The sequence below is a fragment of the Drosophila innubila genome, assembly GCF_004354385.1.
Source record: "Drosophila innubila isolate TH190305 chromosome 3L unlocalized genomic scaffold, UK_Dinn_1.0 0_D_3L, whole genome shotgun sequence".
NCBI lineage: Eukaryota > Metazoa > Arthropoda > Insecta > Diptera > Drosophilidae > Drosophila > Drosophila innubila.
The window spans coordinates 15919922-15945061 of NW_022995376.1; the positions used below are offsets into that span (position 1 = coordinate 15919922).

Genomic DNA, 25140 nt, shown 5'->3' on the forward strand with positions numbered 1-25140 from the left:
CGCAATTGTTTTCTTTTTGAAGTATATTTTATTATTAGAGCTTAAAACCTTGGCGGTTGCTTGTAGTCTGTATCTGGAACCGGCTGCAGTTCACTGGCCTGCTTGGCTGACAAGGAGATCTGGGGCAGGATGCTGTTGCCCTCGGGCACAAAGCCATGGTTATCGGCCTTGTAATTAACCACGTTCTCCTTGCCATCCAGATCAATGTACGTATAGGAGCCAGTTATTGCCAGATATGCATCGTCAGTGCCAGGATTGTGGACCACAGCGGTCTCCTCGCGATGTGTGCCATCCTCGTTCTGGTAGAAGAAATGATAGGATCCATCTTGACTCTTCTCATTGCCCGATTCCAGAATGGCCACTGGCGGTGCCGTGGGATATTTGTCAGCGGGTGCCGCCAAAGCGCCAGCCAGGCACAGGACAAAAAGGCTAAGGAACTGCAAGGACAAGTCGAGAGTCGACAGTTGAGAGTTGATCAGGATCTCAAAGGGTTATCCACTTGGTGTGCCTACTTACAAGCTTGAACATGTTGCTGCTGATTCGTCTGCTCCGTTCACATTGACTGGATGCTGTTGAGTAGACGTCTTATATAGGCCATCTTCCTTACCGGTTTTGCAGTTGCTTTTTTTTTTTTGGGACAGTTGCTGACATACATAAAGTCGCAAAGTCTGGAACTGAAACTCGTTCTAAGAATTAATTTAAGATCAATTAACCGCATGCATACGCCCCTGTAATTTCGGACACGGCAACAGTCGAGTTGCGAATTCATTTTTGTACTCATTCTGAGTGTATTTATGGGTATTCATCGCATTCCTTGCACTTGTTTACTTTGCTCTTAACGCCATCCAACTTGGCGATTCGGTTTGTATTCATTAATTCAACATGATCATACTTATAATGCTCATAATGATGATGATGCTTTAATTATGATGCGGTTTGCCGATATTTCAGCACGCATTGTTACAGCTTCTCCTACCCCTCCATCATCTCCTCCTTCTGCTCTATCACATTCACTTCCTCTTCAGTTTTTTTTCTTAATTTTTCGGAATTATATTGGTTGCATTCTGTTGGCAGTATAACTGATTTGATTTTTCTCGAACAAAGATTTCTCAATTGCAATTGTTTATAGAAAAACTATAAACAAATCTCTGCCCTGCACTTCTCCCCCCTCCCTCGCACAGCCCTCCAAACATCTCTTCATTACCCTCGCTACAGTTTTGTTTTATTTTTGGCTCAGTTCGTGCGGGAACACTAAATTTTCCAGTCCCTACACGGAACACAATGCGTTTCACATAACCTGAGATCGGAGCAATCGTCTGATGAGGCATCAAGTTGTGTGGTGGCAATGGAGGGGGCTTCGGGGGCAAGATACAAATCGAAATACTTAAAGGTGCCACATGCGCTTCGGTTGCGTTTCGTTCGATTTTCGATTCGGTTTCTTGGCTTTTGTTTATGCAACAATAAATTATACATTTAATTTGGTTTCATTAGAAATGCTACAAAAATATCAATGCCCCGATTTCGGGGGTGGTATATTTCTATATATACACATTATGTTATATATATCGACAGCAAATTCAATATATATTTTTATATAAAACTGGAAATATTACTTAGCTATATGCATATATATTCACACACCAAATATGATATATGGCTATGCAAATATGTATCGACTAATAACGGACTTTAAATATATTTATATTAACATACATATCGTATGGAAGTCAAGTCTGAATAACGGAATTTTTCGATAATTTTTTTTTGTAACTCATTTACATTTTTTGGTGCTTTTTTGTGCTTTTATTCTGATTTGAATTGTGCAATAATTAACATACCAATTGTTGTTCTCCTGTGTAGCAAGTATGTATGTATAATAATGTATTTTTAAACAGTTTAATTTTGAATAGGTGCTTAATAAAGCTGGTTAATAAGAATAAGTTTAATATACCAGGAATTAAATCATTTCATATGTATTATAAATTTACTTAAAATCTAAATATTTAATTATATTTAAATTTATAAAGTACATAAATTATTTTTATATTATTTTCACATATGTTTATCACATGGTAGACTACATGAATTCCGCAACCAAAGTTTCTTTGTTCACTTTTCTAAATACATACGTGTTAAGTATACCTGTGATATTTGCCGATCATTATAGTGAGAATAAGAATTAATGACCCAAATATTAGCTTCATTATTTATTTTATTTTGTTTATATAAACTCTAAGAAACTAGCTGGTGATCTCTTTGTATAGTCAATAAATTGTCCAAAAATTTATAATGATATAGAAGAAGAAGAGAAAGGTGTCTGTTTGTACAGATCAAAAGCTTTGATGAAATACAGATCTAACTTCTATGATTGATTGCGCCTGATACACTGTTCAAGTATCTTCAAGTATGTATGTTTTTTTTAGAATTTTATTATGCTTTTAAGTTATACATTTGTTTCGGCATAATTAAGATGAGTCATTTGTGAATCAGATGAATCATTTGACTAAGCGTTAAATTGACTGAATGCCTCGTTTAAGCTGTCGTCTCTGTTTATCCGAATTAAAAAATCTTTATAAAGGCGATGAAATGTGCTATAATTATGTAGATACTTACCAGCATATGCAGTAGATACTCTATCAATTTAATTATATCTTTAGTATTACAGATTTGTTGATTTAATTCATAGTAAATACGCCTCTTTCCCTTTCCTGTCGTTGTTGAATAAAAAGACAGTAAGCGGAAAAAGACAAATCGACTAGAACTTTAACAAGATAAATTTCCACATTTATACATAAGTAGATATATATATATAGTTGGATTCAATATCTTGCTTAACACATTGCTGGGGTAGAACTCTTTAATTTCGTAATTTGTATGTGAATTAGAATTTGAATTGAATTAATTGAATTTGGCATGATTGATTTATGAACTCTCGTGGGGGAATCTGGAAAACTGTGCCAAGAGGCTGATGTCTTTGCAAAAAGCAACGACTGCTCTACGCATGCCATACAAAAATAGTTTTATTTTTATAACTTGTGTGCTGGTTTTGATTTTAGTTTCATTTGATTTTTTTATGGACTTCCCCCACATAAGACACAGCTGTCTTTCCATGCCATGTCGTGCCAGCTTCGCATATTTATGTAGTATATATATATATAGAGCTATATAGCCAAGGAAGTTGTAAACTACGCGCACTGCCTATTAAATTGTGATTTGTTTCATTATGCCGAAGCGAAGGCAGCTTCCATTCCTCCAAAGGCCGCGAAAAGCTGTGAAAATGCGAATGTTTCGCGGGGGTAAACAAAAATGACGACATGCAAGTTGAAAATGAGCAAAACGTAAATGCGAAATTGACGAGAGCAGAAGAAAAAACATATATACATACATATACATAAGAATATATACATATACGTATATATATGCGATAAATAAATAAAGATGAAAAATTATGAAAAACAGGCGGCAGCACTGAGATTTCTGTGTGTGTGTGTGTGGGGATCTCTCTTTTCTTTTTGTTTTTGGATATTTCAACGTTTTTAACGGAAAATATTTTTAGCCAAAGGCTGAGTAAAAATATTGGAAAGCCGAAAATTATGTACACATATGTACGCCTTGTATGTACACATACAAAGACATATGGAACTTGGCAACAGTCGGAAAAAACGCCCACTTCCGTAGTTGAAAGTCGGAATACTCCAATCCAAAAATTGTATCCTGTTTAAGCACTTGCAGCAGTAATTTTCAATTTTTAATAACTTTATCGCTCAACTCTTCGACGATTTGAATAGATTGAATATATTTTTTTTTGGAATATTCCTTTTCCTCAGTAGGGTTTTTTTTGTTGGGGAAAACTTAAAGCGCACCGATCCGTACACGCTGACGCGTCGCGACACACTGCACCTACGCTCCAAAATTTTGAAAACTCTAAGACAGCCCAAATTGTTGAAAAATTCTATTCGAAAACGCGGAAGAAGAAGCAGAGTACGAAAAACTAATGAAATGCCGACACGAAACGATACGAACTGTAAAGTGACGGTGCGAGCGAGAAGAAAGGAGAGCGGGAACGCGTCCGGAACTCAAGTGCACGAACGATCTACGAGCACGGCAATTCATATGCGATGCTCAGCAGCTGGCCTCCCATGGTCTGCCTCCCTCATGCCCCGTGAAGCCCCCAGCATTCCCTCCTAGACATCATCATCTCCCACCCACACACACGTTTCCGCTGTTGCTGCGTTAGAAATTGTTTCTAAAAACGGACAAAATAGCTTATTAGGGAGGAGTCACACTCTCAGCCAGACCCGATGCCATACCACCGTGCTCTGTGCTCTGTGCTCTGATGTGCCAGATCCGATGGCTGCAGTTCACGTCAAAGTTCAAGCGGTTTTCCTTAGGTAGCTGAAGGAAATTCTGGCGGCTTTTGTTTGGACTAAACTGGCACTGGCCACACCCAAGAGCAGACCATGTATCTGTCAGTTCTCAGCAAAAATAAACAACAACAGCACCAGCATCAACAACAAAAACAACAACAACAACAACAACAAACTAAAGAACACACAGTGGAAAAAATAAATGGAAGTAGAAAAAAGAATTTGGAATGTGTTCGCCTGGAATATGAATTTTTATTCTCTAAACATTCCGAATGTTTATGTTTTCGGGGCAGAGAATGATGATGCTGCTGCCTCTTTTTCTTGCTTTACCTCTACCTCTGTCTCTGCCTCCTTGTTCTTCAAGTGCTGGGGATGTTGGAAACTCAGAAGAACTCGGAAAACTGCTTAGCTCTTGCTTGCCAGCTTCCATATAACTTTCTCTCACATTGTAAACATTTCACTTGACGCGTTGCTAAATTTAACATTCTCGCTTCACAAAACATCCAAATAAATTACAGAAATAAACAAAATCAAACAAACTAAAAAAAAAATCAAAACAAAATTGAAAAATTATACAAAGTTTACCTGCGCTTTGAGATGCGGTTGCTTTTATCGCTGGAAATTCTAAGGAAACTGAAAAGACACATTTATTTAAAAACTAAAACTATGTTAATAATAGCACTATAATTGGTATTTTAAGGATTTAAATAAAAAAAAGCTACTATAAACGTTAAGGAAGTTAAAGAAATATTTTAGAATATTTTCATATCAAAAAGAGCACCTCTATTTCGTCAACTGTCAGAATATGAAATACTCGTATATTTAAATATACTCCACACATAAAATTTTGTGAATTTACCAAATTAAGCATAATTTTGTTAAGATTTTTATTGCAACAATTTGATTTGGTTGAGATCATTTAATTAAATCAACATGAACGAAATTGATTCGGAGGCAAAGAGCAGTATGGGCACCGTTGATGGTGAGTCCTCGATACGGAACATGGAGCATGTGGTCGAGAGTATCTGTAAGCGTCTCAAGGTAATCGCTGTCGATGTGGATCGAGTGCAGAGAGCCAAGGAGCTGCTTTCGTCCTTGCAGCGTCGCAAGGCATTCATCAATCTGCTTGGCCTGGATGATGATGATAGTTTTCATGCGAATTCGGAGGACTTCCAGAGATTGACATCGCTGCACAGTTTGAGAATAATGTCACGGGTCTCGATAATGTCGGCGGAAAGTGAGGAGATGAAAATGGGCGAGGAACTAAGCGAGGATATTTGCCAGTTGCCCTTCGAGGAGGAGCGCTGGGGTAATTACTTTACGGGATTCCAGATACTGGACACACCCGTGGGGGTAAACGACAATGAGAATCGGAAATGCATTGAGCTAACCGCCGGCAAATGCAATCAGGATTTGCATTTATATTTGTGTGAGTATACATTTTGGATTAATCCTTAGTAAGTGTCTCATATCTGTCGGTAGTATCTGGCATACGTTGTTTCATGCTGAATCTCTTTGTGGGTCCTTTGCGTGAGAACCAGGACTTAATTGTCCAACTGCGCGAGGCAGAGATCTGTGTGGCCAAGGAATATGGCTTTCCCGTGGTCTCGACCATTTTTGCCAAAATGTCGCCACGTTATCAGTTCACCGGCTATTTGAGTGGTAGCGAGGACAAGTCCATCGAGATGAAGAAGGGTTACAAGGTGATTCTGACCGTGGATCGCAACTATTCTCGGATCTGTACCTCGCGGGTGATCTTTGTAAACGCTCGTTTCCTGCTGTGCGATGTCCGTCGCTTTGATATTATACTTATTGGGGAAGATATTCAGTTGATGGTGCGCTCGGTGCGACAGGATCATCTCTACTGTTGTGTCTGCCGACCTGGTATACTTGTCTCCTTCATGCCGGTGCTTTTCCCGTCACGTTGCTGCAGATTTCGCGTCTCCTACGAGGAGGTGGAGGACTTGACATTCGCTCGGGAAGTGGGCCTGAATGTGGTGGTATCCTATCTGGCCGGCAGTGTTCCGTATGTCGACGATCTGGAGAAGGTAATGTCTTCACTCCAATGCGAAAGCCTTCGACTTTATGCACGTGTTGTGCTCAATGAAATGAAGGGTTGCGATGGAGAGCTCGACTGGATTGCCCAGCGATACGATGGATTTCTGGTGGAACTGGCTGAGCCTGCAAATAGTCCGGATATCCTGCAATTGTGTCCCAATGCCGAGTGCTTCATGCAACAGGCTTATGCGGCCCAGAAGCCCATCGTCCTGGATGCCTGGGCCATCAATGAGCAGCATCTGCGCGTGGATCCCGCCCATTATTACTACGCCTTCTATTATCCGGATAAATATGTGATCAAATCTCAATTGTGCCGTCAGTCCTTCTACTTCAGCTTCCTGCAGAGCGCCATTTTCGATCAGATTGCGACGACGGCGCTGTCCAAGATGCCCCACTGTGACAGCTCGCACACTGGAGCCGATGGCCTGGCCCGTGCCGTTGTCACCGCCTCCATTGAGGTGCAGGCCAAGGTGATTGTTGTCTGTGGCGTCACTCCACGCATGGTCCAGAAGATCTCACACTTCCGGCCCCATGCATCCATCCTATTTGTGAGTCAGATGCGCTCTGCCGAGGATTACGTTTCCATCTACCACAACGTGACCATGCTCTCCTTCCGTTCCAAATCATTTAGCAGCCATCGTCGGAATATTTTCCGGAAATCCGTCTTTGCCTTGGCCTATCTGGCGTCCCGGAAGATTGTCAAACAGGGGGAGCATATTATATTGGTTTATAACTACGACTCGGGCACTACGTTTCCAGAAAAATATATGATCTATAAGTTTGACAAGCTGCACTTTGTGGAGCACCTATCCACTTCTCTATTTCCGGTGGGTCAATAATCTGTAATGTTCATTGATAAGATTGACGACCAGAATTCGCAATTGTTGTCTGAAAATTTTAAATAAATGTAAATTCCTTTGTTCATTTTTTAGCCGTATAATAAGTACTTAGATATAAACCTGGTCAAACTACATTCGGTTAGAGTTTTGCCGACGCATTAACTACCCTTTATAATATAATTTGTTGCATAGTAAAAGATCAGTAGTAGAACTGCTCAACTCGAGTTTCGTTAAATAGTTTATTTAATGGGAATGTGTTAGTCTTAAATTGTAAGCTAATATGAAGTATTATGACAGATATATTATTACATATACATTACACATAGATCAACAGATCAACAATATGCGATCATAGCAACCCCTCGACCTTTTAACTGTACATTTGAATGATAAGCCTAAGCTATGTGAACAGTTGGTTTGGTTTTTCTATATACAGTCTCTATATAACGATTACATAAATATTGATTTAAGATGCATAAATTAGCAATTATACGAGTAAATTGATCGATGCATAAAAAGCCATAACAATAATAACAAAACAAAAAAAAACATTAATATACGTGTCCAGATTTGGTTTGAGTTCGAGTTCAAGGTGTCCTTTGGAGAGTCCGCATTGTGATATGCTCGTAGGCAGCCTTGAGTGTGGTATAACAATAGCCGGCCATGCCATTCATTTCGGCCTGGAAATTAGGGCCACCCGTCAGATCGTCCAGTAACGCCAGCTCCGCACCCAAATGTGGCACTGCGGCACGTAGCATGCACAGCATAGAGAGCGGTATCATATTGTCAGCATTGAGCTGCGATCCATTTGCTGTCATAAATATAAATAATTATTAACTACATAAATGTAGTAACTATATATATTGGGTAATTACTTACTTGCCATGGCGTGCTCATAGGCCTCCGTTTGCAGCTCCATGCTGCGCTGTATCACAGTCAACATATCCTGAGGACTAAATTTCTCCTGCAGCTGCTTTAAAGTCTGCACCGCCGTATCGAATTGCGTAGCCAGCATCACGGCATTCAGGCAACTGCAAAAAACAACAACAAAAATAATCATTAATAAATTCACTGCATTTGAATGGGATAATAATAACATGTTAAACATGTTTTTTTCTACAATAAGATTCACTTTAGTTTGGAGAGCGTCATCAAACCAGGCCAACAAATTATTATTATTTTCAAATTGAAGAACAAATTTTACTACCAAATAAAGTGTTGAAACAGTTTGTTTTAATTGTACGTATCAACAGGTGAGTTGATTGGTGAGTTCAACAAGTTTATGCTATATACCTCCAATCATTATTATACAAACAATATTATATTTTGCTTAACAAAAAATACACAGTTCTATCCAAATATAGTAATTATTAAAAATAATAATTATTAAGCTTTCTTTTTTAATATTTTTTTAAAATTTGTAATACTTTGTAAGCTGCCCTCGTTATGTTTAATTTTTGCGCATGCATTCGAGCACTTAATTAAATTTTAATGAGAATGACTTTTATAAGAAAGCAATAAATTTAAATAGCCGTCAAGCAATACAAGTTTAGAGTCAAATCCCAATTTAGAATTCGAATTTAAAAGATTCTTCTAATTTGGTTTACCTGTCATGGCCCAGCAGTTGGACCAGTTCGTCATCGTTAAGCTTCTCGGCGTGGTTTAAGTTTTGTCTGTATATCTCATCCTTGCGATTATATTTGTTGGCATAGAGTACAAAGAGAGTGGAATAGATGCCCTCGGATAACACCAATGGATAGAGGAGTGTAATATGGGAGATAACCTCCCTGGTGCCCTCCAGATGACAGTAATCCTCGGGCAAGGCAGGAAACATTTTACGCACAAAGCGATAAATACGTTTCGATATGGATTCCCATTCACGCATCGCCTGCTTGGCCAGAATCGGAGTGGGTTTCACCTTCCAGTATCCATACGAGTAATGGAAACAGTTCGCTATGCGTTCGTTCAACGCATACAATGGATGATAACGATCCTTGAAGGCCTGCTCCAGATACAAGCGTATGCAAGTCACATCATGCTCGGTGAGTGTTGACGACATTCCAAAACTGGGCACCTGTTCCAGCATTGTGCTGCCAGTGGAGGTTGTCGATGTGATCGAGCAGCTGCTGTTTTTTCTATGCTTCGATATGTTGTTATTGTTGTTGTTGTGGTTGTGGTGCGACATGTTGCTGAAACTGCTGCTCAGATTGCCCGCATTCGATTCACCATTGAAGCTATGATTCAACAGACTCTCGTCGAGACCAAAGCTAACCAAACTTCGCGTGTCCATTGTGGAGTTGTGACCAATCGATAGCAAACTGTCTGATCTCTGTAGGTTCTCCAGTTTCCTGCAGAGTGTTTCCTGCGAGTGAATGCGACGCGGCGTCGAGTTGAGCAAGTCCAGTGTGGACTGTTGTTTGCCGGACACAAGCGAAGCCTGCGAAGTCGGCGTGCTGCTCGTAGCAAGCTGCGCCGGGGACGATGACTTCGGTGGCAGCGGCAGGCTGAGCAGAATGTTGTTAAAATAGTTGCCGGGCTTGGCGGCATCACGTGCCCGCTGCTTGTTCATATAGATGGCAATGCAGCTCCAGATCTGCGCCGTGCTCAGCGTCGTTTTTGCAGATTTCTTGAGCGTGCCCATCGAGATGCCAGCTAGTGAACTGCTGCTACTCGTGGAAATGCTGCAGTTGGCCACATCCGACTCAAAGTTGTGGAACAAGGCGCGCCACTTGCGATTGTGATCCAACACCATGCGACCAAGTGTGCTGCAACCAACAGAAGGAACATGTGAGTATAAAAAGAATATAAAACTACCAAAAGTAACTTAACATCACCCACCTGGGATATTTTGGAAATCTTCGATTAAGCGCCAGCTCGCCAGTTTGAATGCGCACCGTTTCCCAGGTGCCACTAAGATGGCCAAACATCTTGTTGCCAATCAGCTCATAGTTGTCGTCATCCTCCTCGCTGGCACCCAGAGGATTGCCAGCATCGCTGCTGGGCATATAGTAGTCGCCTCGTCCGTTGGGACCTTGGAGCGTCAGTTCGCCCTCGTAGTAATAATCGTTTTCGAAGACAGCGACACCGCTGCCCGTGAGATCATCGGCCGCAAAGTTGCCCTCGAAGTAGTCACCACGATTCGTGATGCAGCTGCCGATGCCACAACGTTTGTTATCCAAAAACATGCCCATATATTTGTCGCCACTGATGAGATCCTCCATGACGCCATAGCCACTGCGTGTGTTGGCCATGTACTCCCCAACGTAGATGTAGCGATTGTTCCTCATCATGCCGTGACCATGGAAAAGTCCCTCACAGAAGTTGCCCTCATAGATTTCGCTGTCGTGAGCGCCATTTCCATGGATCTCATAGACGCCATAGCCATGAAAGCGGCCGCCTTTGAAGTTGCCCACATAGACGCCCGTCGAGGGAATAACCATCTTTCCATACCCTAAAAGATTAAGGAATGTTAATAAAGTTATCTAATGATAGGCAACTGCTCACCTTCAATGACGCCATGATGCATCTCGCCGCAGTAGACACTGCCATCGGGATACTCCAGATAGCAGTTGCCATGGAGCACTCCCTTGCGCCAGGTGCCACAAGCCTTGACCCTGCTAAACTTTGGATGCTCGCGACTATATTCATAGGCCGTAGATCTAACACTGGGCACAGGACTGCCCAGGGGTCGACCCAAGGCGCTGACAATGCTGGACTGCAGTTGATCGAGCCAAACCTTGCGGGATTCCGATTTGCGTGTGATTAACACAAAGCTCTTCTCGGGCGTGGTAATCCTCAATCCCAGTTCGCCCTCTGTCCACACCCACAAGGCGTTCAATGGATAGGTCTGAAGGGAATGGCTTCCCAGCTGGCAGAGGAAGTCGGAAAAGAGTATAAAGCTGTGGCTGGACATGCTGATGCCAGTGTTGCCCAGCTTGAGCGGCACCAGGGCGGATGTGAGGATCACACGACGTTCACGCTGTCGCAGATGGGCAATGCGGGGTGTACACTCCTTGCTGCTCCAGAATTCTTTGGTATTCACCGCCAGCTCCTGGCTAATGCAGCTCATCCGTGCAAACTCGGACCAGGCCACCCGATGCTCATCGTACTCCGGCTGTGTCTTGACCAGCAGCTCCATGAACTGCATAAACTGTTGATAGACGCCAAATGGCTGCTGGAATAGACGCGTCAGATAACTCTCCTCGGCCAACTCCGCCAGCGGATTGTGGTTACTCAATGGCGGTGATCCAATGGTGGCCACCGCCTCACCAAATCCATTCACCGACAGCACATCACAATAGGACTTCGTGTAGCTCTCAAATAGCTCAATATACTCGCGATGGTAGCAGATGAACAGCAGATCCGCCGGCTGCACATAGTCCGCTCGATAGAAGCCCTCCAGGGAATGCAATGTGGCTGCCACCAGGCAGACAATGCGCTCCCAGTTGAGCAGCAGCGGCGCCAGTGCAGGCAGCTCCCAGATGAGCAGGATTTGGACTGCCTGCCGCTGCTTGAGCAGCAACTGCAGCTGCGATTCCAGGTGACTGAGAAAGTAGTGATACTGTCGCTGGAACTGACGGCAATTCTGGAGCGTGTAGCCGCCGGCACAGTGCAGGAGACGCATCTGACGTGGCCAAGCGGCGCCCATTTGCAGATGCAGCAGTGTCTGCTCATAGGTGCTGGACTGGGATTGGGACTGCGTTTGGACGTGGGGCAATGTCTGTATCTGTCCAGCCGCATTGAGCAAGAGCGTTCGGTAGTCGCCACAGGTGGCCTCCAGCGCTGTGTGCTGCTCCGGCGTCAGTTGCTCGGCCAAGCAGATTTCCATGGGCGAGCTGAGATCGTCGCCAAGCTGCTGCTGATTGTTGAGACCCCAGTGATAGAGTCGTCCGTCCAGGGTGCGTGCCACGCTGTGTTCTCTGCCCGCCGCAATGCTGCACACGCCCATGCCGTCCAGTTTCTCCAGACGTGCCACATGGGCGCGCTTGATGTGATCTCCAGTGCCTAGCAGGCCGCCATTGGAGGCACCAAACGTGAAGAGCTGCGTGTGGAGCAGCGCATATCCCTGCTGCAGCAGATGTCGCGTGTTGGCTGCAAAGCTGTGCTCCGAGCTGCCGCTATGCACGGACTTCAGAGATCCCCGCTCCTCCTGCTGCTCCTGCAACTGCAGCACATCGTCGGCGGGTTGATGTGGCGCCAGCAACATGACAAAATGCTCATCGCCGGCGACCAAATCCAGCAGCTGTTTTCCCTCCTCGCAGAGACGCATGTGACGTGGTTGCTCCGCGTTGAACACCTCGCCACAGCTGCCCAGCACATAGGTGGCGCCACTGACGCTGACAAAGACCACACCCTGTTCGGAGCAGCAAACCCGACGCATGCTGACGCCCTCGTCGTGCAGCTCGAGCGGATCAAAGCTGAGCGTTTGCCAGGCATTTGGTCGATAGCCGCCAGTGACGAGTTGACGCTGCACACTGCCACTGGTGAGCACCACAAAGAGCTGGCGACTGCCGCGACAGAAATCCACATCCACAATGTCAGTGCGTAAAAGACTCAACTCCAAGATCCTGCTGCCTGTCGCCAGCTGCGCTGCATACAGCGAATGATCTGCCGTCAGCAGCAGCAGCCAATTGGAATCGGATCGACTTCCAGTTGGAGCCTCACTTACAGTTTCCTCTCTGTTGCTGCCCATGTAGCAGAGTCGCAATGCGGGCGAGCGGGTCAAGGGCGGCACCCCCTTCCACTGCAGCTGCAGAGCATTGTTATTGTAATAAATGACAAATGCTTCGCCAGCATTGTTGTCCCCGTTGGACATTGTGCTTCTTCTTCCCCTTTCTTTTTTGTTTTGTTATGATCTCCTTCTTCTATCCAGTTTTGTAACACGCAATTTGCAACTGCACTAATTAAAGCTTATTTACACATATTATTAGCATGGCGACCAATTGCACAATACATTCAACGCACACATTTTATCAATTCTGCTACTTAAACGAAAGCGGAATCTCGGATTCCTGGAATGAGTTTGTAATGCGAGCCCTTTTAAAATTGCCAAATTTCTAATCAGATTTTTTTATTTGTGTTGGTTTTGCGAGCCAGTATGACCGTAGCAGCGACATAAATGCAATACCAAAACGCGACATGCATCAAAATTACACTAGTCTACATAATTCATGTACAGATTTGTTTACCTACATGCATCAAGCCAATCTCTGTTAATGTTATTAAAATTCTGTTCAGTTTAAATGTAAACTGCATGTTAACACTAACATTTCTCTTTTAATGTAAATGTTATTAAAATTCAAATTAGTTTTAATGTAAACTGCATGCTATTGCTTGGCAGCCATGCCGTCTGGTATTTTTTTTAGGCAGTACTTAAAGTTTAATCAAACGCGGTCACACTTTCGCGTTAACAGCTGCGCAGCTGGCAAAAATTGTTGTTAAACTGTTGTATTTATTGTTTACAACGCCAAAAATGTAGTTAATTCGTTATAGTGTATAGCAATTATTATATAAACAATTTAGCAACTTGCAAGGATCGGAGAATAGCTGGTGAGCACAGTTTTTTTAATGTAGTTTGCAATGATTATAAAATTCACGTTTAGATTTCGACTGAAGTCAAGCAATGGATTCGGATAATTCTGGTGCTGGAGCGCTGGCAGATGATTCCGGGCTGTTTAGCTGCAGCAGCGAAGCGGACGATGCAACAAACCATTCCATAACATGGCCAGGCGAACAGGATCAAAATCAGGAACAACGGGACTCGCTGTTTCTGGTGACACAGGAACTGCGAAAATCGCGCAGCGAAGTGGAACGTTTGAGCAAGTCGGAGCAATGGTATAAGCAAGAGCTTCAGTCACAAAAACACAATCGGCTGGAAACGTTGGAGCGTCTCTATGCCCAAGAACGCAAATATATGCTAGAAAACCAGAGATTACAACAGGAATCGCTGAATTTGCAAGCCAAGTGCGCTACGCTCCAGAGCTCCACAGAGTTGCAGGCAACGGCTGTTTCGACATCCTTGCCGTTAACAGCTGATCAGCACGCCAGCCCTGCAGATGCCTTTGAGGCGGAACAGCAGCAGGCGAGGCTTATGGACCAGCGCCAATTAATCGATGTGCTGCGCAAGCAAAAGAAAGGATTACTCGAGGATATACAACGGCTGAGTCTGGACAACGATGACAAGCTGTTGGATTTGCAGCGTCAGCTGGCCGGCGTGGAATTGGAGAACAAACATATGACGCGGCAGTGTAAACAGCTTCTAGATGATCAGCGCGAATTTGCACACAAGCTGGAACTGAAGGCGACAACGCTGCAAAGTGTGACAGCGGAGCGAGAGCAACTGCGTCAAGTTATTGCAGAGATAAACGAAACACTGCAAACTCAGGAGCAGCTGTTAGCGCTGAAGGAAAAAGAATTTCTGGACTTAAAGCAACATTATCAGGAGAAACTGAGCAATGAATGCAGCATCGATGCCATGCACAACTATAGCCTGGCATTTCACGGCGAGATCAATGCCAAGACCAGCGAGATAGCAACACTAAAACACACACTTCACGACCTTCAAAACGAACTGTTGTTGATGTCCCAGCTGCAGGCACAGAATGAGGAACAGCAGCGGCAACTGGAGCAACTGAATTTTCAGCTTGAGGCACAACAATTGGAGCAGGCGCTAAAAGACGCTCGCCTGGAGGATTTGACGACAGAGAAGACAGCACTCGTGGAGCAGCTGCAGGAAACACAACAAACCGTGCACAACTTAGAGCAACAACTAGATCAAATACACAAACAGTACGAGGAGACTTGTGCCAAGTGCGAGGGGACCAAATTGCAACTGGAAGCACAGCAGTGCCAGAATGATGAGCAACAGCTGAAGCTAAAGGATCTGCGAGAACAACTTGAGATTTATGTGCAGCAATGCAGTCAACTAACCAATGCGCTAGTCCAAACTGAGGAACAACAACAGGAGGACGGGAAGGACAAGTGCACACAAACCATCATGGATAGCTCCGAATTGGAGCAACGCATTGCGAGCCTGGAGCAGCAGCTGTTGGCTGTCCGAAAACAAAAGCAACAAACTGTTGCACTGCTGCAGCAATTGCTCCAGCAACAAAATGAGAAGATAAGAAACACCAATGAAATGGAGGCCGACTGGAGGCAACTACTTGAAGCGCTTCAGGTTACGCAACAAATGGAGCAGCAAGTTCAACTGCAGCTACAGCAGAAATCCGAGGAACTGCAGCAGCTTAACGAGCTATTTGCCCAGCAAAATGAACAATTGCAGCAGTTGCAACTGCTTAGCCAGACACACGAGACCCAAAACACTAAGGAGCTGCAGCAACTGAGGGAATCACAGGCCACAGATGCCGCTGCTCTTAGTCAACTGCGGGCACAGGTGCAAACACTGCTCGAGGAACGCGAAAATGCGCCCAGACAGCGGCACAAAACTCTGTTGCAGATGCTGGAAATGGAAACAGGTCGCAAGCTGCAGCATGTGAAGAATTGGCCGCAGTTGACCAAAACGATGCGACAGGAGCTACGTGCAGCAAAAGCTGCAGCGGAGTTGCCTGCGTTGAAAATGAAACTGGTCAAAACAAGCGAAAAGCACGAGCAGGCGCTGGCCAGGATTAAGGTGAGTTGAAAGAGAGAATTAAGCAGAATAAAACAATTTCCTATTTAACATTTACCTATTTGCTTAGTTTCTGGAGCAAACTCTGGCGGCGGAACGAGCTCGCTTCGAGGCTTCCGATTCGGGCAAATCGACAACAAGCTCAACGCCCTTAGAGCCAGCACACGAGGTGGCCAATCTTATTGATGACTACAAAAAGGTAAATAAATTTAATGTTAAGTTACACATACCAAGTCTTAAAGTCTTGTTTCGTTAGCTCATTCAACAAACAGCCCAGGAGACGGGACGCCCACGCAACAGTTATATACTGGAGCTCATTGAGCGCAGTCAACGTTGCCAGCCAAACTTGTGCCAACTGAGCGATGATCTGGACGCTTGTCGTGAGGATATGCTGGATCTCAATAAACTTCTGGTCAATCTGGAGGCCAGTTCAACACGACAACCGCCCATGCCTTCCCTGATGGAGGAGCTACGCGCCGTTGCAGAGCAAACTTGAGCTGACAAGAGTCAGCCATATCCATTAAAATTAGTCAACATAACTAGTTTAATTAGTCTCAATTTATGTTTGTACTTAATTTGTGTTTTTTGTTTTGTATTATTGTCTATCTTTTCAAAAGAAACAATTTAGTTTTGTTAATTTTGTCATTTATTTGTGCAATTTTGTGAATGAATTAATGTGCTAAGCATTAGTCTGACCCACCTAACTTCTTCCAGACTAACTAGTCCCACAACTTTATGTTGATCCTTTGAAAGCTGCCTCTACAACTAAGTGAACTTCACACTCAAAAGCTATAGCCAATAACCTTTATTATTATATAAATTTATTTAAAAAATCATTCGAAATATTTTTAATATTAAAAAGTTCATAAGCATTTCTTCAATGTTTAAACAATTTCGAATATAACCATAATACAAACACAAATATATTTTTGTAGAAATTATAAAATATTAAAAATTCCAATTACTATAGTACTACAATAAAAAAAAGGTAGTTGAAATATAAATAAATTATGAGAAGTTTATTAATCAAATTTTGTGTTGTTTATGTTTTTGTGAATTATATATCTGATATATTTATTTAAACGTATACACATATTTAAATTTAATTTAAATAAAAAGATAATAAAATTCGAATGAAAGATTTATGCTGGTATGCTGTTAAAGTGGCGTAGGTAAATAGAGTTCCACAACAGATGTTTAAGTCAATTCAAATCGATTTCTCACATTTCCATTGGCGGCGGCATCGTTTTATATAGGACTTGGCATTGTCAACGCCTGTGACTGAAACTGAGCCAGGCATTGGCAGTGATATTGCTGGTGCTGGTGGCGGTGCTAGTGGTTAAGGTAATGTCTCAGATCGCATAGTCGCTCAACGGCCACTTGGGTATTGATAAATGCGTTGAAAACTAAGCGACCGCCCAGTAGATTTGCACCCAAACGTTGCCGTTGTCCTCGTCGTCGTCGTCGTCGGCGTCGCCCTTCCGCCTTTTGTGGCACAGGGCACAATCGCTGGCCAAATTCAATTGGCGCAATTTTTCATCGTTTCTCCAGTGCCTTTAAGGGGTACCGCGGATCCTTTGCTCTTGTCTATTGTTGATGTTGCTGTTGAAGCTGTTGTTCTTGTTGTTGTTGCTGCTACACTAGCAATTGTTCTTTTGCAGCGGCTCAAGGTTGTTTATTTTGAAAAATCACCAACTGTAGAGAGAGAGAGAGAGAGAGAGCGAAAGAAGGGAAGGGAGGAAGGTCGGTGGAACATCGTGGCCATGTGGCTGGACTGGGATTTAATTCAATGCCTGGACATTTATAAATTGCATTCAATTTATACACAACACGAAAGCGTGATTTTTACATTTTTACAATCTGGTGAATAATAGATCAGCGTCCACTCGTTACTGCCCTTCTGCAACAGACGGGTACACTCGTACTTGCCACACTGCCACCATAAGTCTCGAACTACAAATGTCATAAATATAATTACACTTAATTCAATTACATTTTATTAGTAACTAATTTAAATTCGAAATTATTGAATTTATTTTATTAACTAAAATTCAAAAGTATATTTTCGAAGTATATTTAATATATGTAACATAAAAAATGTATAACCCTTATTAATTATATAAATTTAAAATATTTAAAATTACTTTGAATTGGTTAGCTGACTTGAGGTCACTATTAACAATTACTACCTCAACTAAATTAATTAAATTTGAACGCTATTTATTACTATTTTTCAACGTCGTTTCACTTTGGCAAATCCTAGATATATATGTTTATACATCCTCGTATCTCTGCCTACAACATTGTTTCTAGATGCACTTAAATTTTAAGCAACATTTTAAGCATTGAAATGGCCACGAAAGGATTGGATTGGATGGGATTGGATTGGATTGTATTGCATTGGAGAGATTCAAGAGTATCAATTGCTTCGCTTGAGAGTGCTTTTTGCTGTCGTTGTGCCGATGACTGCTTTGGTATTGGGGGATTTGTTGAGGTCGCTCATTAAAATGGTTGCTGGGCAAACAGTAAAGCCATAAACATTTAATTCTCACCGAAAGCGATTGATGCGGTTCGCAGTCGAAAGGGTCGTCGGTCGTCTGGCCGCAGTGTTGAGGTCCCAAATTGCAAATGCAACTTGTTAACCTTGAAACTAAGCAGACAGCATGGACAGATAGTTGGCCAAGTGCCTGGCAGGAACAACAGCAGCAGCAGCATCAGCTACAACAACAACAGCAGTCAGACCCACAAGACCCCAGCACAGTATGAGGCATTTAGTCAGACGTCGTCGTCGTTGTTGTGGTTGTTGTGGTTGTTGTTGTTCGTCTGCCGATCACTCGTTTGTCTAGCTGCGGCAGTCCTCCAACTCTAGCTCCTTGCATCGACTTCCTTCTCGGTTCCCACTCCGCCTAGTACAAGTATATTGAATAATGCGTTTATGGGCAGATGAATGACACTTCATACAGGCGGCTGTCTGTTCTAGCTGCCTCCACAGCTCCTCCTGCATCCTACCTCCTGCCTTCTGCATACCCTCTGTAGTTGGTGGCCAAATGGCCGGAGCTGCATTTTTCATGCGTAAACTTCGGCCCCAGGCGGCGGTGCAGCCAACTGACTGACTGACTATTCGTCATATGTGCCGGGGCCATGTCAGTGTTGTGTTTGAAAGAAATTCGTTTAAATTGTCAATTGTCTGGGACTCTGTGCCCCTGAAACTGGTTTCCAGCCACTCCTAATGAGGCGCATCAACGCAGCAGCAACAAAAACCAAAATAATAAAAAAAAGGAAGAATAATAATAATAAAAAAAATGCAGAAAACTAAATAAAATAAACGAAACCAAAGCAAAACCCTTTTAGCATTCAGCTGCGACGGTGGCCACGGTGGTGCGTTGTGTGGTGTGTGTTGTGTGTTGTTGTGCTGGCTGCTGTGCGTTTGCATTTAGCAGGCAAACTACATTAAACTCAACTTACCCACACACACGCACACACACACACACTTTTAGAGAGACACACATGTACATATAAAAAGCATCTTTAGTGGCTGATTCTGTGATTCGAATTCTGACGCTGATGCGGCTTCTTGTGGCAGCAATCGGGAGTGGTGGTGTGGTGTGGAGTGTTGCAATGTCATTCGTTGCATTTTATGCACTTTTTGCACTTTACGGCCAGAACATCGTGAACTTGGCGCTGGCCATAAATAAACTTGTATCTTTAAGATACAAAATAGTCGTAAAAAATCAGCGAAAATAACCCCAAGCCTACTCCCATTAGCAATTGAACTTTTGAGTTTTTAGCTAAGCGCTCCCATTAGCCCACAGCAGCACAGTAAAAGGCTGACAAGAAGTGTCTAGGAGAGATCAGCACAGTGTAGAGCCAGAAGCCGCATTCTGTTGACCATCTTCTTCATTTGGCCTTAAGTACACACATATGTTTAAAAGCTGGAATATTAAATTTTATATTTAGCGCACGTTTTGAGGCTTTTGCATACAATGGCCAATGGCACCACAGGAGAGCTGGCAACGGAACCTGAATAGAACACATTTCGAAGAGATGACTTGGAGCGGCAGCCAAGCAGATGCCAAAGAGAGAATCGTGATTGAAGCTTTAAATAGATCAACGATCAAAGATGTTTTCAAAAGGCAGCTGTCTTTTAACCCCTTAATTGCAATATCATCACGAATTGAACAACATTTATTTATTTATTTAAATTAACATGGACCCATTTCAATTATAAGGATAAAGGCATTTAGATTCTCCACTTTATAAGTATCATACTCAATTGCATTAGTTTCACAACAATTTTCATGATTTTTATAAAAAATTTTCCTAACAATATTATAAAATTTACTCGTATTAAATTTACTGCTTTTAAGTATCTTAATTTTAATATTTTGCAGACAATTTTCTTTGTGATAACTACTTACTTTAAGCCTGGCTAAACAGTTACTTTCTTTATACATAAATCACAATTAAACGAACTATACATTTTTTTCCTCTTTCTCTCTCTCTCTCTCTTTTCACCTCACTCGCTTTTCACACAATCATTTCTACAACTCTATCACCAAATCCAAAAACAACAATGACTCAATGAACTTGCATTTCATTACTGAAGGCAGTAAAAACACAGAAAACAAGAGGCTAAACAAAAAAAACACATTTCAATCTTCTTAACGCTGCTGAAACTCTTTGGCCCAATTCAATTCAACAATTCCAAGCATTTAAAGTTCAACTACACGAGTTTCAACCCAAAATTAATGGCATACAGATAATTTTAAAGGCTTGAATAGAGATAGATGATGGTAGATGAGGGATAAGAGATGAGTCGGTAGCCATTTCACTGAAGATCATAAAAAATAATTACGTAGTCTGTACTTCGTTTGGTATTGCGTAATGCTCTAACTTTCAGCTGAGAATTGTAAACTTTTTCTTCATTTTGTCTATTCTTTTTTGATAGTTTAAAGTGCATTCTTTAGCTTTTGTTATAAATTTGAATTAAATCTCTATTTTAAAATAAAATTTATATTAATAAACAATAATTTTTTATATATTTTAAATTAACATATAAATTTTATATTTTAAGCATTTTTGAAAATTTGTTTAAATATGTGTAAAACTTTATTTTAACGTTTACAACATTAATTTCAAACCATTATAAGAATCTGTTTTAATTTGTAATATTTTTTACTATGCTATGTACTAAAGTTCTACATATTGATAGTAGTGTAGTATTTATAGCATTTTTAAATAATATTGTACCTAGTGTTTTAAATTCTGTTCTTAAAAGTAAGTGTATTTATAGTGCTACGTGTGAAATGTTAAAAGGTTCTCGTATGATTGTTTTACTGTGAGATTATTTAATCAATGGAGCATGTACATAAAAGGGCATGAGAGCATGAGAGCAGCTGGATGAAACTCCAACGTGCGCTCAACTTCAGAGTCAGTTGTTGTGGCAGCGGCAGTGGAAGTGGCAGGAGGTAGGTACATTGATCTCGCGCCTCTAAAAAAGAAATGAGAGAGAAAGAGAAAAAATAACCGTTAAGATTCAAAGATACGTAGCAAAAGAATTCAATGACCGAAACATTTTGGGCCATTGTGTTGATTACGTCAAATGGGCGGCTGCTGCGTCGATCTGGGCGGCTGTTTTGGCCCGTAATGCATTAACATTGCTCGAAGATAGATGCCAAGTCAATGGCAATTCTTGTTACCTGACTGCCTGACTGCCAGCCTGCCTGCCTGCCGCATGCAAATGCCACAGTGTGAGATGCAGTCGTCGACGCAATCGCAGTTTGAGCTGCAGCCAAAGGCAAAGTGGCCCTGTCCATGGCCATGCAATTTAGTCAAAGGCCCTAACGGCATTTGAGCCAAATGCGTTTACGCATCCGCTATAAACTTGTATGCCGGCTTGCCGGTTCTCTAAGCTTAGGTGTTGCTTTGCTTTGGTTTGATTCTTGGTTAGTTGACTAGCTGGTTGACTGGCTGACTAGCTGGTTGGTTAGTTGGTTGCTTGCTTGGTCTCTCGGTCGCCAGAACCAGTTATATATATATATATATATATATATATATGCTATAAGCAGGAGCATGCGACAAATGCCGTCCAAGTCACTGGTGACTTCCTTCAGGACGGCGACGGTACGCGACAGGCACGACACGTAGTTAGAGCGACGTCTCTGGGCACTCTGGGTACTGTTAATTGGACTTACACTGGCACGCCTGTCCAATTCCACCAACTGTCCCCAATCTACCCCCCCTCTCCCTGCCCATCCCGCCTCCCGTTTGGCTGACCATCAGGCTGTGCGTGGCGCACTTAAACAAGGTTAACTGTACTCACTGCCCAGGCTAAAAATGGGGCCTTACCTCAAATTTAATTTCAACTTACGTCAGCAACAGTTCCAGCTTCAGGGCTGCGGTCAATGCACGCATTACCAGTTCTGCTCAGCTTATCAACAGCCGATCGCCAGACTAACTTTAGCTTCAAACTCCAAGCTCTATCTCCGTCTCCATCTCCATCGCCATCGCCATCTCCATCTGCAGACCATCAAATCAGCAACGTGACGCTGCCCTAAGGGCCCATAACAGTGTTATGGTCATTCCCTGACGTCTCTTATATATAACACGGCCATAACATTTGCACCGCAATAATAGTAGTAATAGTATCTGAGGTGCCTGCCAGTGGCTTTACTGCATCCATTCATTCAGGGATTACGCTACGGCTCAGCTCACTAATTTAATTTGCCCGCAACGCGAATTATTATAAACTCTATCTCCCAAAAAAAAAGAAATGTAAGAAAAGAAAATTTAAAATAAAAAATAAAATCCAGACATAATATCCAAGGCAGACATACAGTTAGACAGAGCCAAGATACAGTCACAGTCACAGTCAGACAGCCTGCAATACCCGCAAGCTGCAATTTCGGCAGATGCAACATGGGAGATGAGTCAAAACGGTGATCGTTCTTTCGTTTATGCTAGAAACTCTAGCACTGTTCTATGTTTTTGCCCGTAAAGTGGCTATTTTTGAAGCCAATAACAACAAACAATGCAGTGAGAAATACGTGCGAAATAACAAGGAGCCCGAAAGGCAATAAACCTGTAAAAGACCAGTTAAAGGTGTTCAATAACATCTTGGTTAACAACTCAACAAACCAAAGTTCATATTACATCACTAAAAATTGCGCAAGCACTCCGTCCAAATTACTAAAATACAACAAAAAAAATCCTCAAATGCATAGTTTATGATGCTTGTTATTGCTTTTAACGTGTTCTTTCCTCAGTAGCTCATGTTTTCTTTTACCATTTTTTTACTATCAATTTATAATTTATAGCTTTTTTGAAGACTCTCCAAACTTAATATTATGTGTTGGGCTTAACGTTAGACTTTCTAATGTAAAATAAGTTTGAGTGTATTTTAGCCGAAGGATGAGCCTTAAGAAACCTTAATTGACTAGATTTATAATAACTGAACTTAGCCTTAAATAACCTGAGTAAAATACTTAATGGTAGCATTTTGAATCTTATTAAAAATAATAGAATAGCCCTAGATAAAATTGAAGAGTCAGGAGTACCACACAAAGTCGAAGCATATCTTCACGCTTTTAATATTTATTTGATTTTATTAAAAAAAAAACTATTTTATTAAATAATTACATTAAACATAAGATATGCTTTCAAGCTGTAAATTCTGACTGAACATAACCAAAACTTAAAATGCTAGAATGTTTCAAAAATTGTTACAATCTGGTAAACTTTAGAAAAATATAGCCTGACACTTTTTGAGTATTTTTTTCTTGCTCCTTACCTCTCTGTCTGTTTCGCTCTGATAAATAACTAAGCAAAAATCTTTCAAAACTTATATACTATTGTTAGCTTTAATTTTTTTTTTATTATTATTAAAATATTCTATACTCATGATGCCGTGACTTTGCTCATCTCTGACAGACATTCAATGTTTGTTGGATTCCCGCACCCTCGTCGCCTGAGCATTTGTGGCAAGTCGTGTTGCCCCATTAGGCCATAAAGCGTTACCAAACGCCATTTGCACGTAAATATTGGCACGCCCCTTGGTAGAGATAGAAATAGGATCGAAATTGGAGCTCCATATCGTATACGGGTGATCGATTGGTGATTGGCAATGGGTGATGGTCGATGCGCGATGAGATGAGATGATGCTGATAATGATGATGGGCATGATGAAATGAAATTGTTGCTTTCGATTTTGGCTAATTGCAGAGTCCATTGAAATGCCTACTTAGGGCTAATTGGTCCCATCGGAAGCGCCGCCGAGACATGTACAAACATTTCACGCTGTGCTGTCATAGATGTTGTAATTGATGCCGCCACAGTGCCATGTCAAAGATGTCAACCCGCCAGACCTGGCAGTCACTGCTAGGACCCAGACCTAGACTCAGATCTGGACATAGACATAGACATAGATAGAGGCAAAGGCAGAGGCAGAGGCTGAGACATAGTCCCAGACCTAGACTACGTTTCAAAACTAAGGACGGCAAATCTAACAACTTTGATTGACTTGTGATTTGAAGGCGCGCCTAATTGAACCGAGGCGACTCAACGAATGGAGTCGAGTGCGGAGACCAGAGATGCAGACACTGACATGCCTTGGAGACTGGACATCTGGACATGACACTGTCTCCCTCTCACTCACTCTATGTACGTTGTCGGTAGCTCTGGCAAAATGTTCGTGAGAAATGTCATTAATACGAACGACGTGCTGTGGAAGTGACTCTCCATGTGGTTGTGGTAACTATGTATGTAAGTACTACGTATGTGTCCATCTTCAGGCTGCATTCGAATCTGTACGTTGTTCACTCTGTAAGCCGCATTGTTGCACTTAATTAATGCGAGGCTGAAAGTCTGTGGATCACTTCTTGCCTCACTCTACACGCCCTCGGCTTGCATTTGTATGTGTATCTTTAAGTTGCCTTATAGGGTCAATTGATAGGCGTTGGCTAAGACAGTGGCGTTAACAAGAAGGGGTACTTAGAGCTAGATGATAAGATCCCCTCTTAAAAGTGTGCTGTGTCTAATTGAATTTCCGTTCAGATTTGTCAATCTTTAATTTATACAAGCAATACACAAGTTATCATTTAAAAAAATAAGTAACAATTCAATTAAAATATTTATTTAGTCCCTCCCCTCTTAGACATCAGCTTGCCTACGCCCCTGCCTCTGTGTAATGGAATTGCTTTAAGGCACTTACACTTAGAACTTGGCAATAATAGCTCAACATTAACGTTTAACC

General features: G+C 42.1%; 4 protein-coding genes across 5 annotated transcripts; 2 read left to right on the forward strand and 2 right to left on the reverse strand.

Annotated features, from left to right (window-relative positions):
- Positions 1-8: 8 nt before the first annotated feature.
- On the reverse strand, positions 9-1302 carry LOC117788578 (endocuticle structural glycoprotein SgAbd-9). Its single transcript, XM_034627364.1, has 3 exons — positions 1298-1302; positions 517-544; positions 9-437 (listed from the first exon to the last, which is right to left on the reverse strand). Exons 2-3 carry the CDS (start codon positions 526-528, stop codon positions 42-44), a joined length of 408 nt encoding a protein of 135 aa, XP_034483255.1. The 5' UTR covers positions 529-544; positions 1298-1302; the 3' UTR covers positions 9-41.
- A 933-nt stretch (positions 1303-2235) lies between these two features.
- On the forward strand, positions 2236-16682 carry LOC117786510 (interaptin). 2 transcript variants are annotated; one of them, XM_034624810.1, is made up of 4 exons: positions 2236-2247; positions 13867-15893; positions 15961-16089; positions 16147-16682. In XM_034624810.1, exons 2-4 carry the CDS (start codon positions 13887-13889, stop codon positions 16384-16386), a joined length of 2376 nt encoding a protein of 791 aa, XP_034480701.1. In that variant the 5' UTR covers positions 2236-2247; positions 13867-13886; the 3' UTR covers positions 16387-16682. The 2 variants fall into 2 exon arrangements, with proteins under 2 accessions (XP_034480701.1, XP_034480700.1); XM_034624809.1 differs by lacking the exon at positions 2236-2247 and adding an exon at positions 13673-13813.
- LOC117786512 lies at positions 5245-7356 on the forward strand. The gene is made up of 2 exons (XM_034624811.1): positions 5245-5796; positions 5850-7356. Exons 1-2 carry the CDS (start codon positions 5301-5303, stop codon positions 7262-7264), a joined length of 1911 nt encoding a protein of 636 aa, XP_034480702.1. The 5' UTR covers positions 5245-5300; the 3' UTR covers positions 7265-7356.
- LOC117786509 (alsin homolog) lies at positions 7485-13387 on the reverse strand. The gene is made up of 5 exons (XM_034624808.1): positions 10769-13387; positions 10103-10715; positions 8872-10029; positions 8144-8295; positions 7485-8075 (listed from the first exon to the last, which is right to left on the reverse strand). Exons 1-5 carry the CDS (start codon positions 13077-13079, stop codon positions 7852-7854), a joined length of 4458 nt encoding a protein of 1485 aa, XP_034480699.1. The 5' UTR covers positions 13080-13387; the 3' UTR covers positions 7485-7851.
- Positions 16683-25140: the final 8458 nt, after the last annotated feature.

Coding starts and splice junctions, on each gene's coding strand:
- LOC117786512 (XM_034624811.1), top strand. CDS start 5,301: ATGAACGAAATTGATTCGGAGGCAAAGAGCAGTATGGGCACCGTTGAT. Junction 5,797..5,849: donor GGATTTGCATTTATATTTGT/GTGAGTATACAT, acceptor ATCTGTCGGTAG/TATCTGGCATACGTTGTTTC.
- LOC117786509 (XM_034624808.1), bottom strand. CDS start 13,079: ATGTCCAACGGGGACAACAATGCTGGCGAAGCATTTGTCATTTATTAC. Junction 8,296..8,871: donor CAACTGCTGGGCCATGACAG/GTAAACCAAATT, acceptor TGTTTTTTGCAG/TTGCCTGAATGCCGTGATGC. Junction 8,076..8,143: donor CTATGAGCACGCCATGGCAA/GTAAGTAATTAC, acceptor TATTTATGACAG/CAAATGGATCGCAGCTCAAT.
- LOC117786510 (XM_034624810.1), top strand. CDS start 13,887: ATGGATTCGGATAATTCTGGTGCTGGAGCGCTGGCAGATGATTCCGGG. Junction 15,894..15,960: donor AGGCGCTGGCCAGGATTAAG/GTGAGTTGAAAG, acceptor CTATTTGCTTAG/TTTCTGGAGCAAACTCTGGC. Junction 16,090..16,146: donor TTATTGATGACTACAAAAAG/GTAAATAAATTT, acceptor TTGTTTCGTTAG/CTCATTCAACAAACAGCCCA.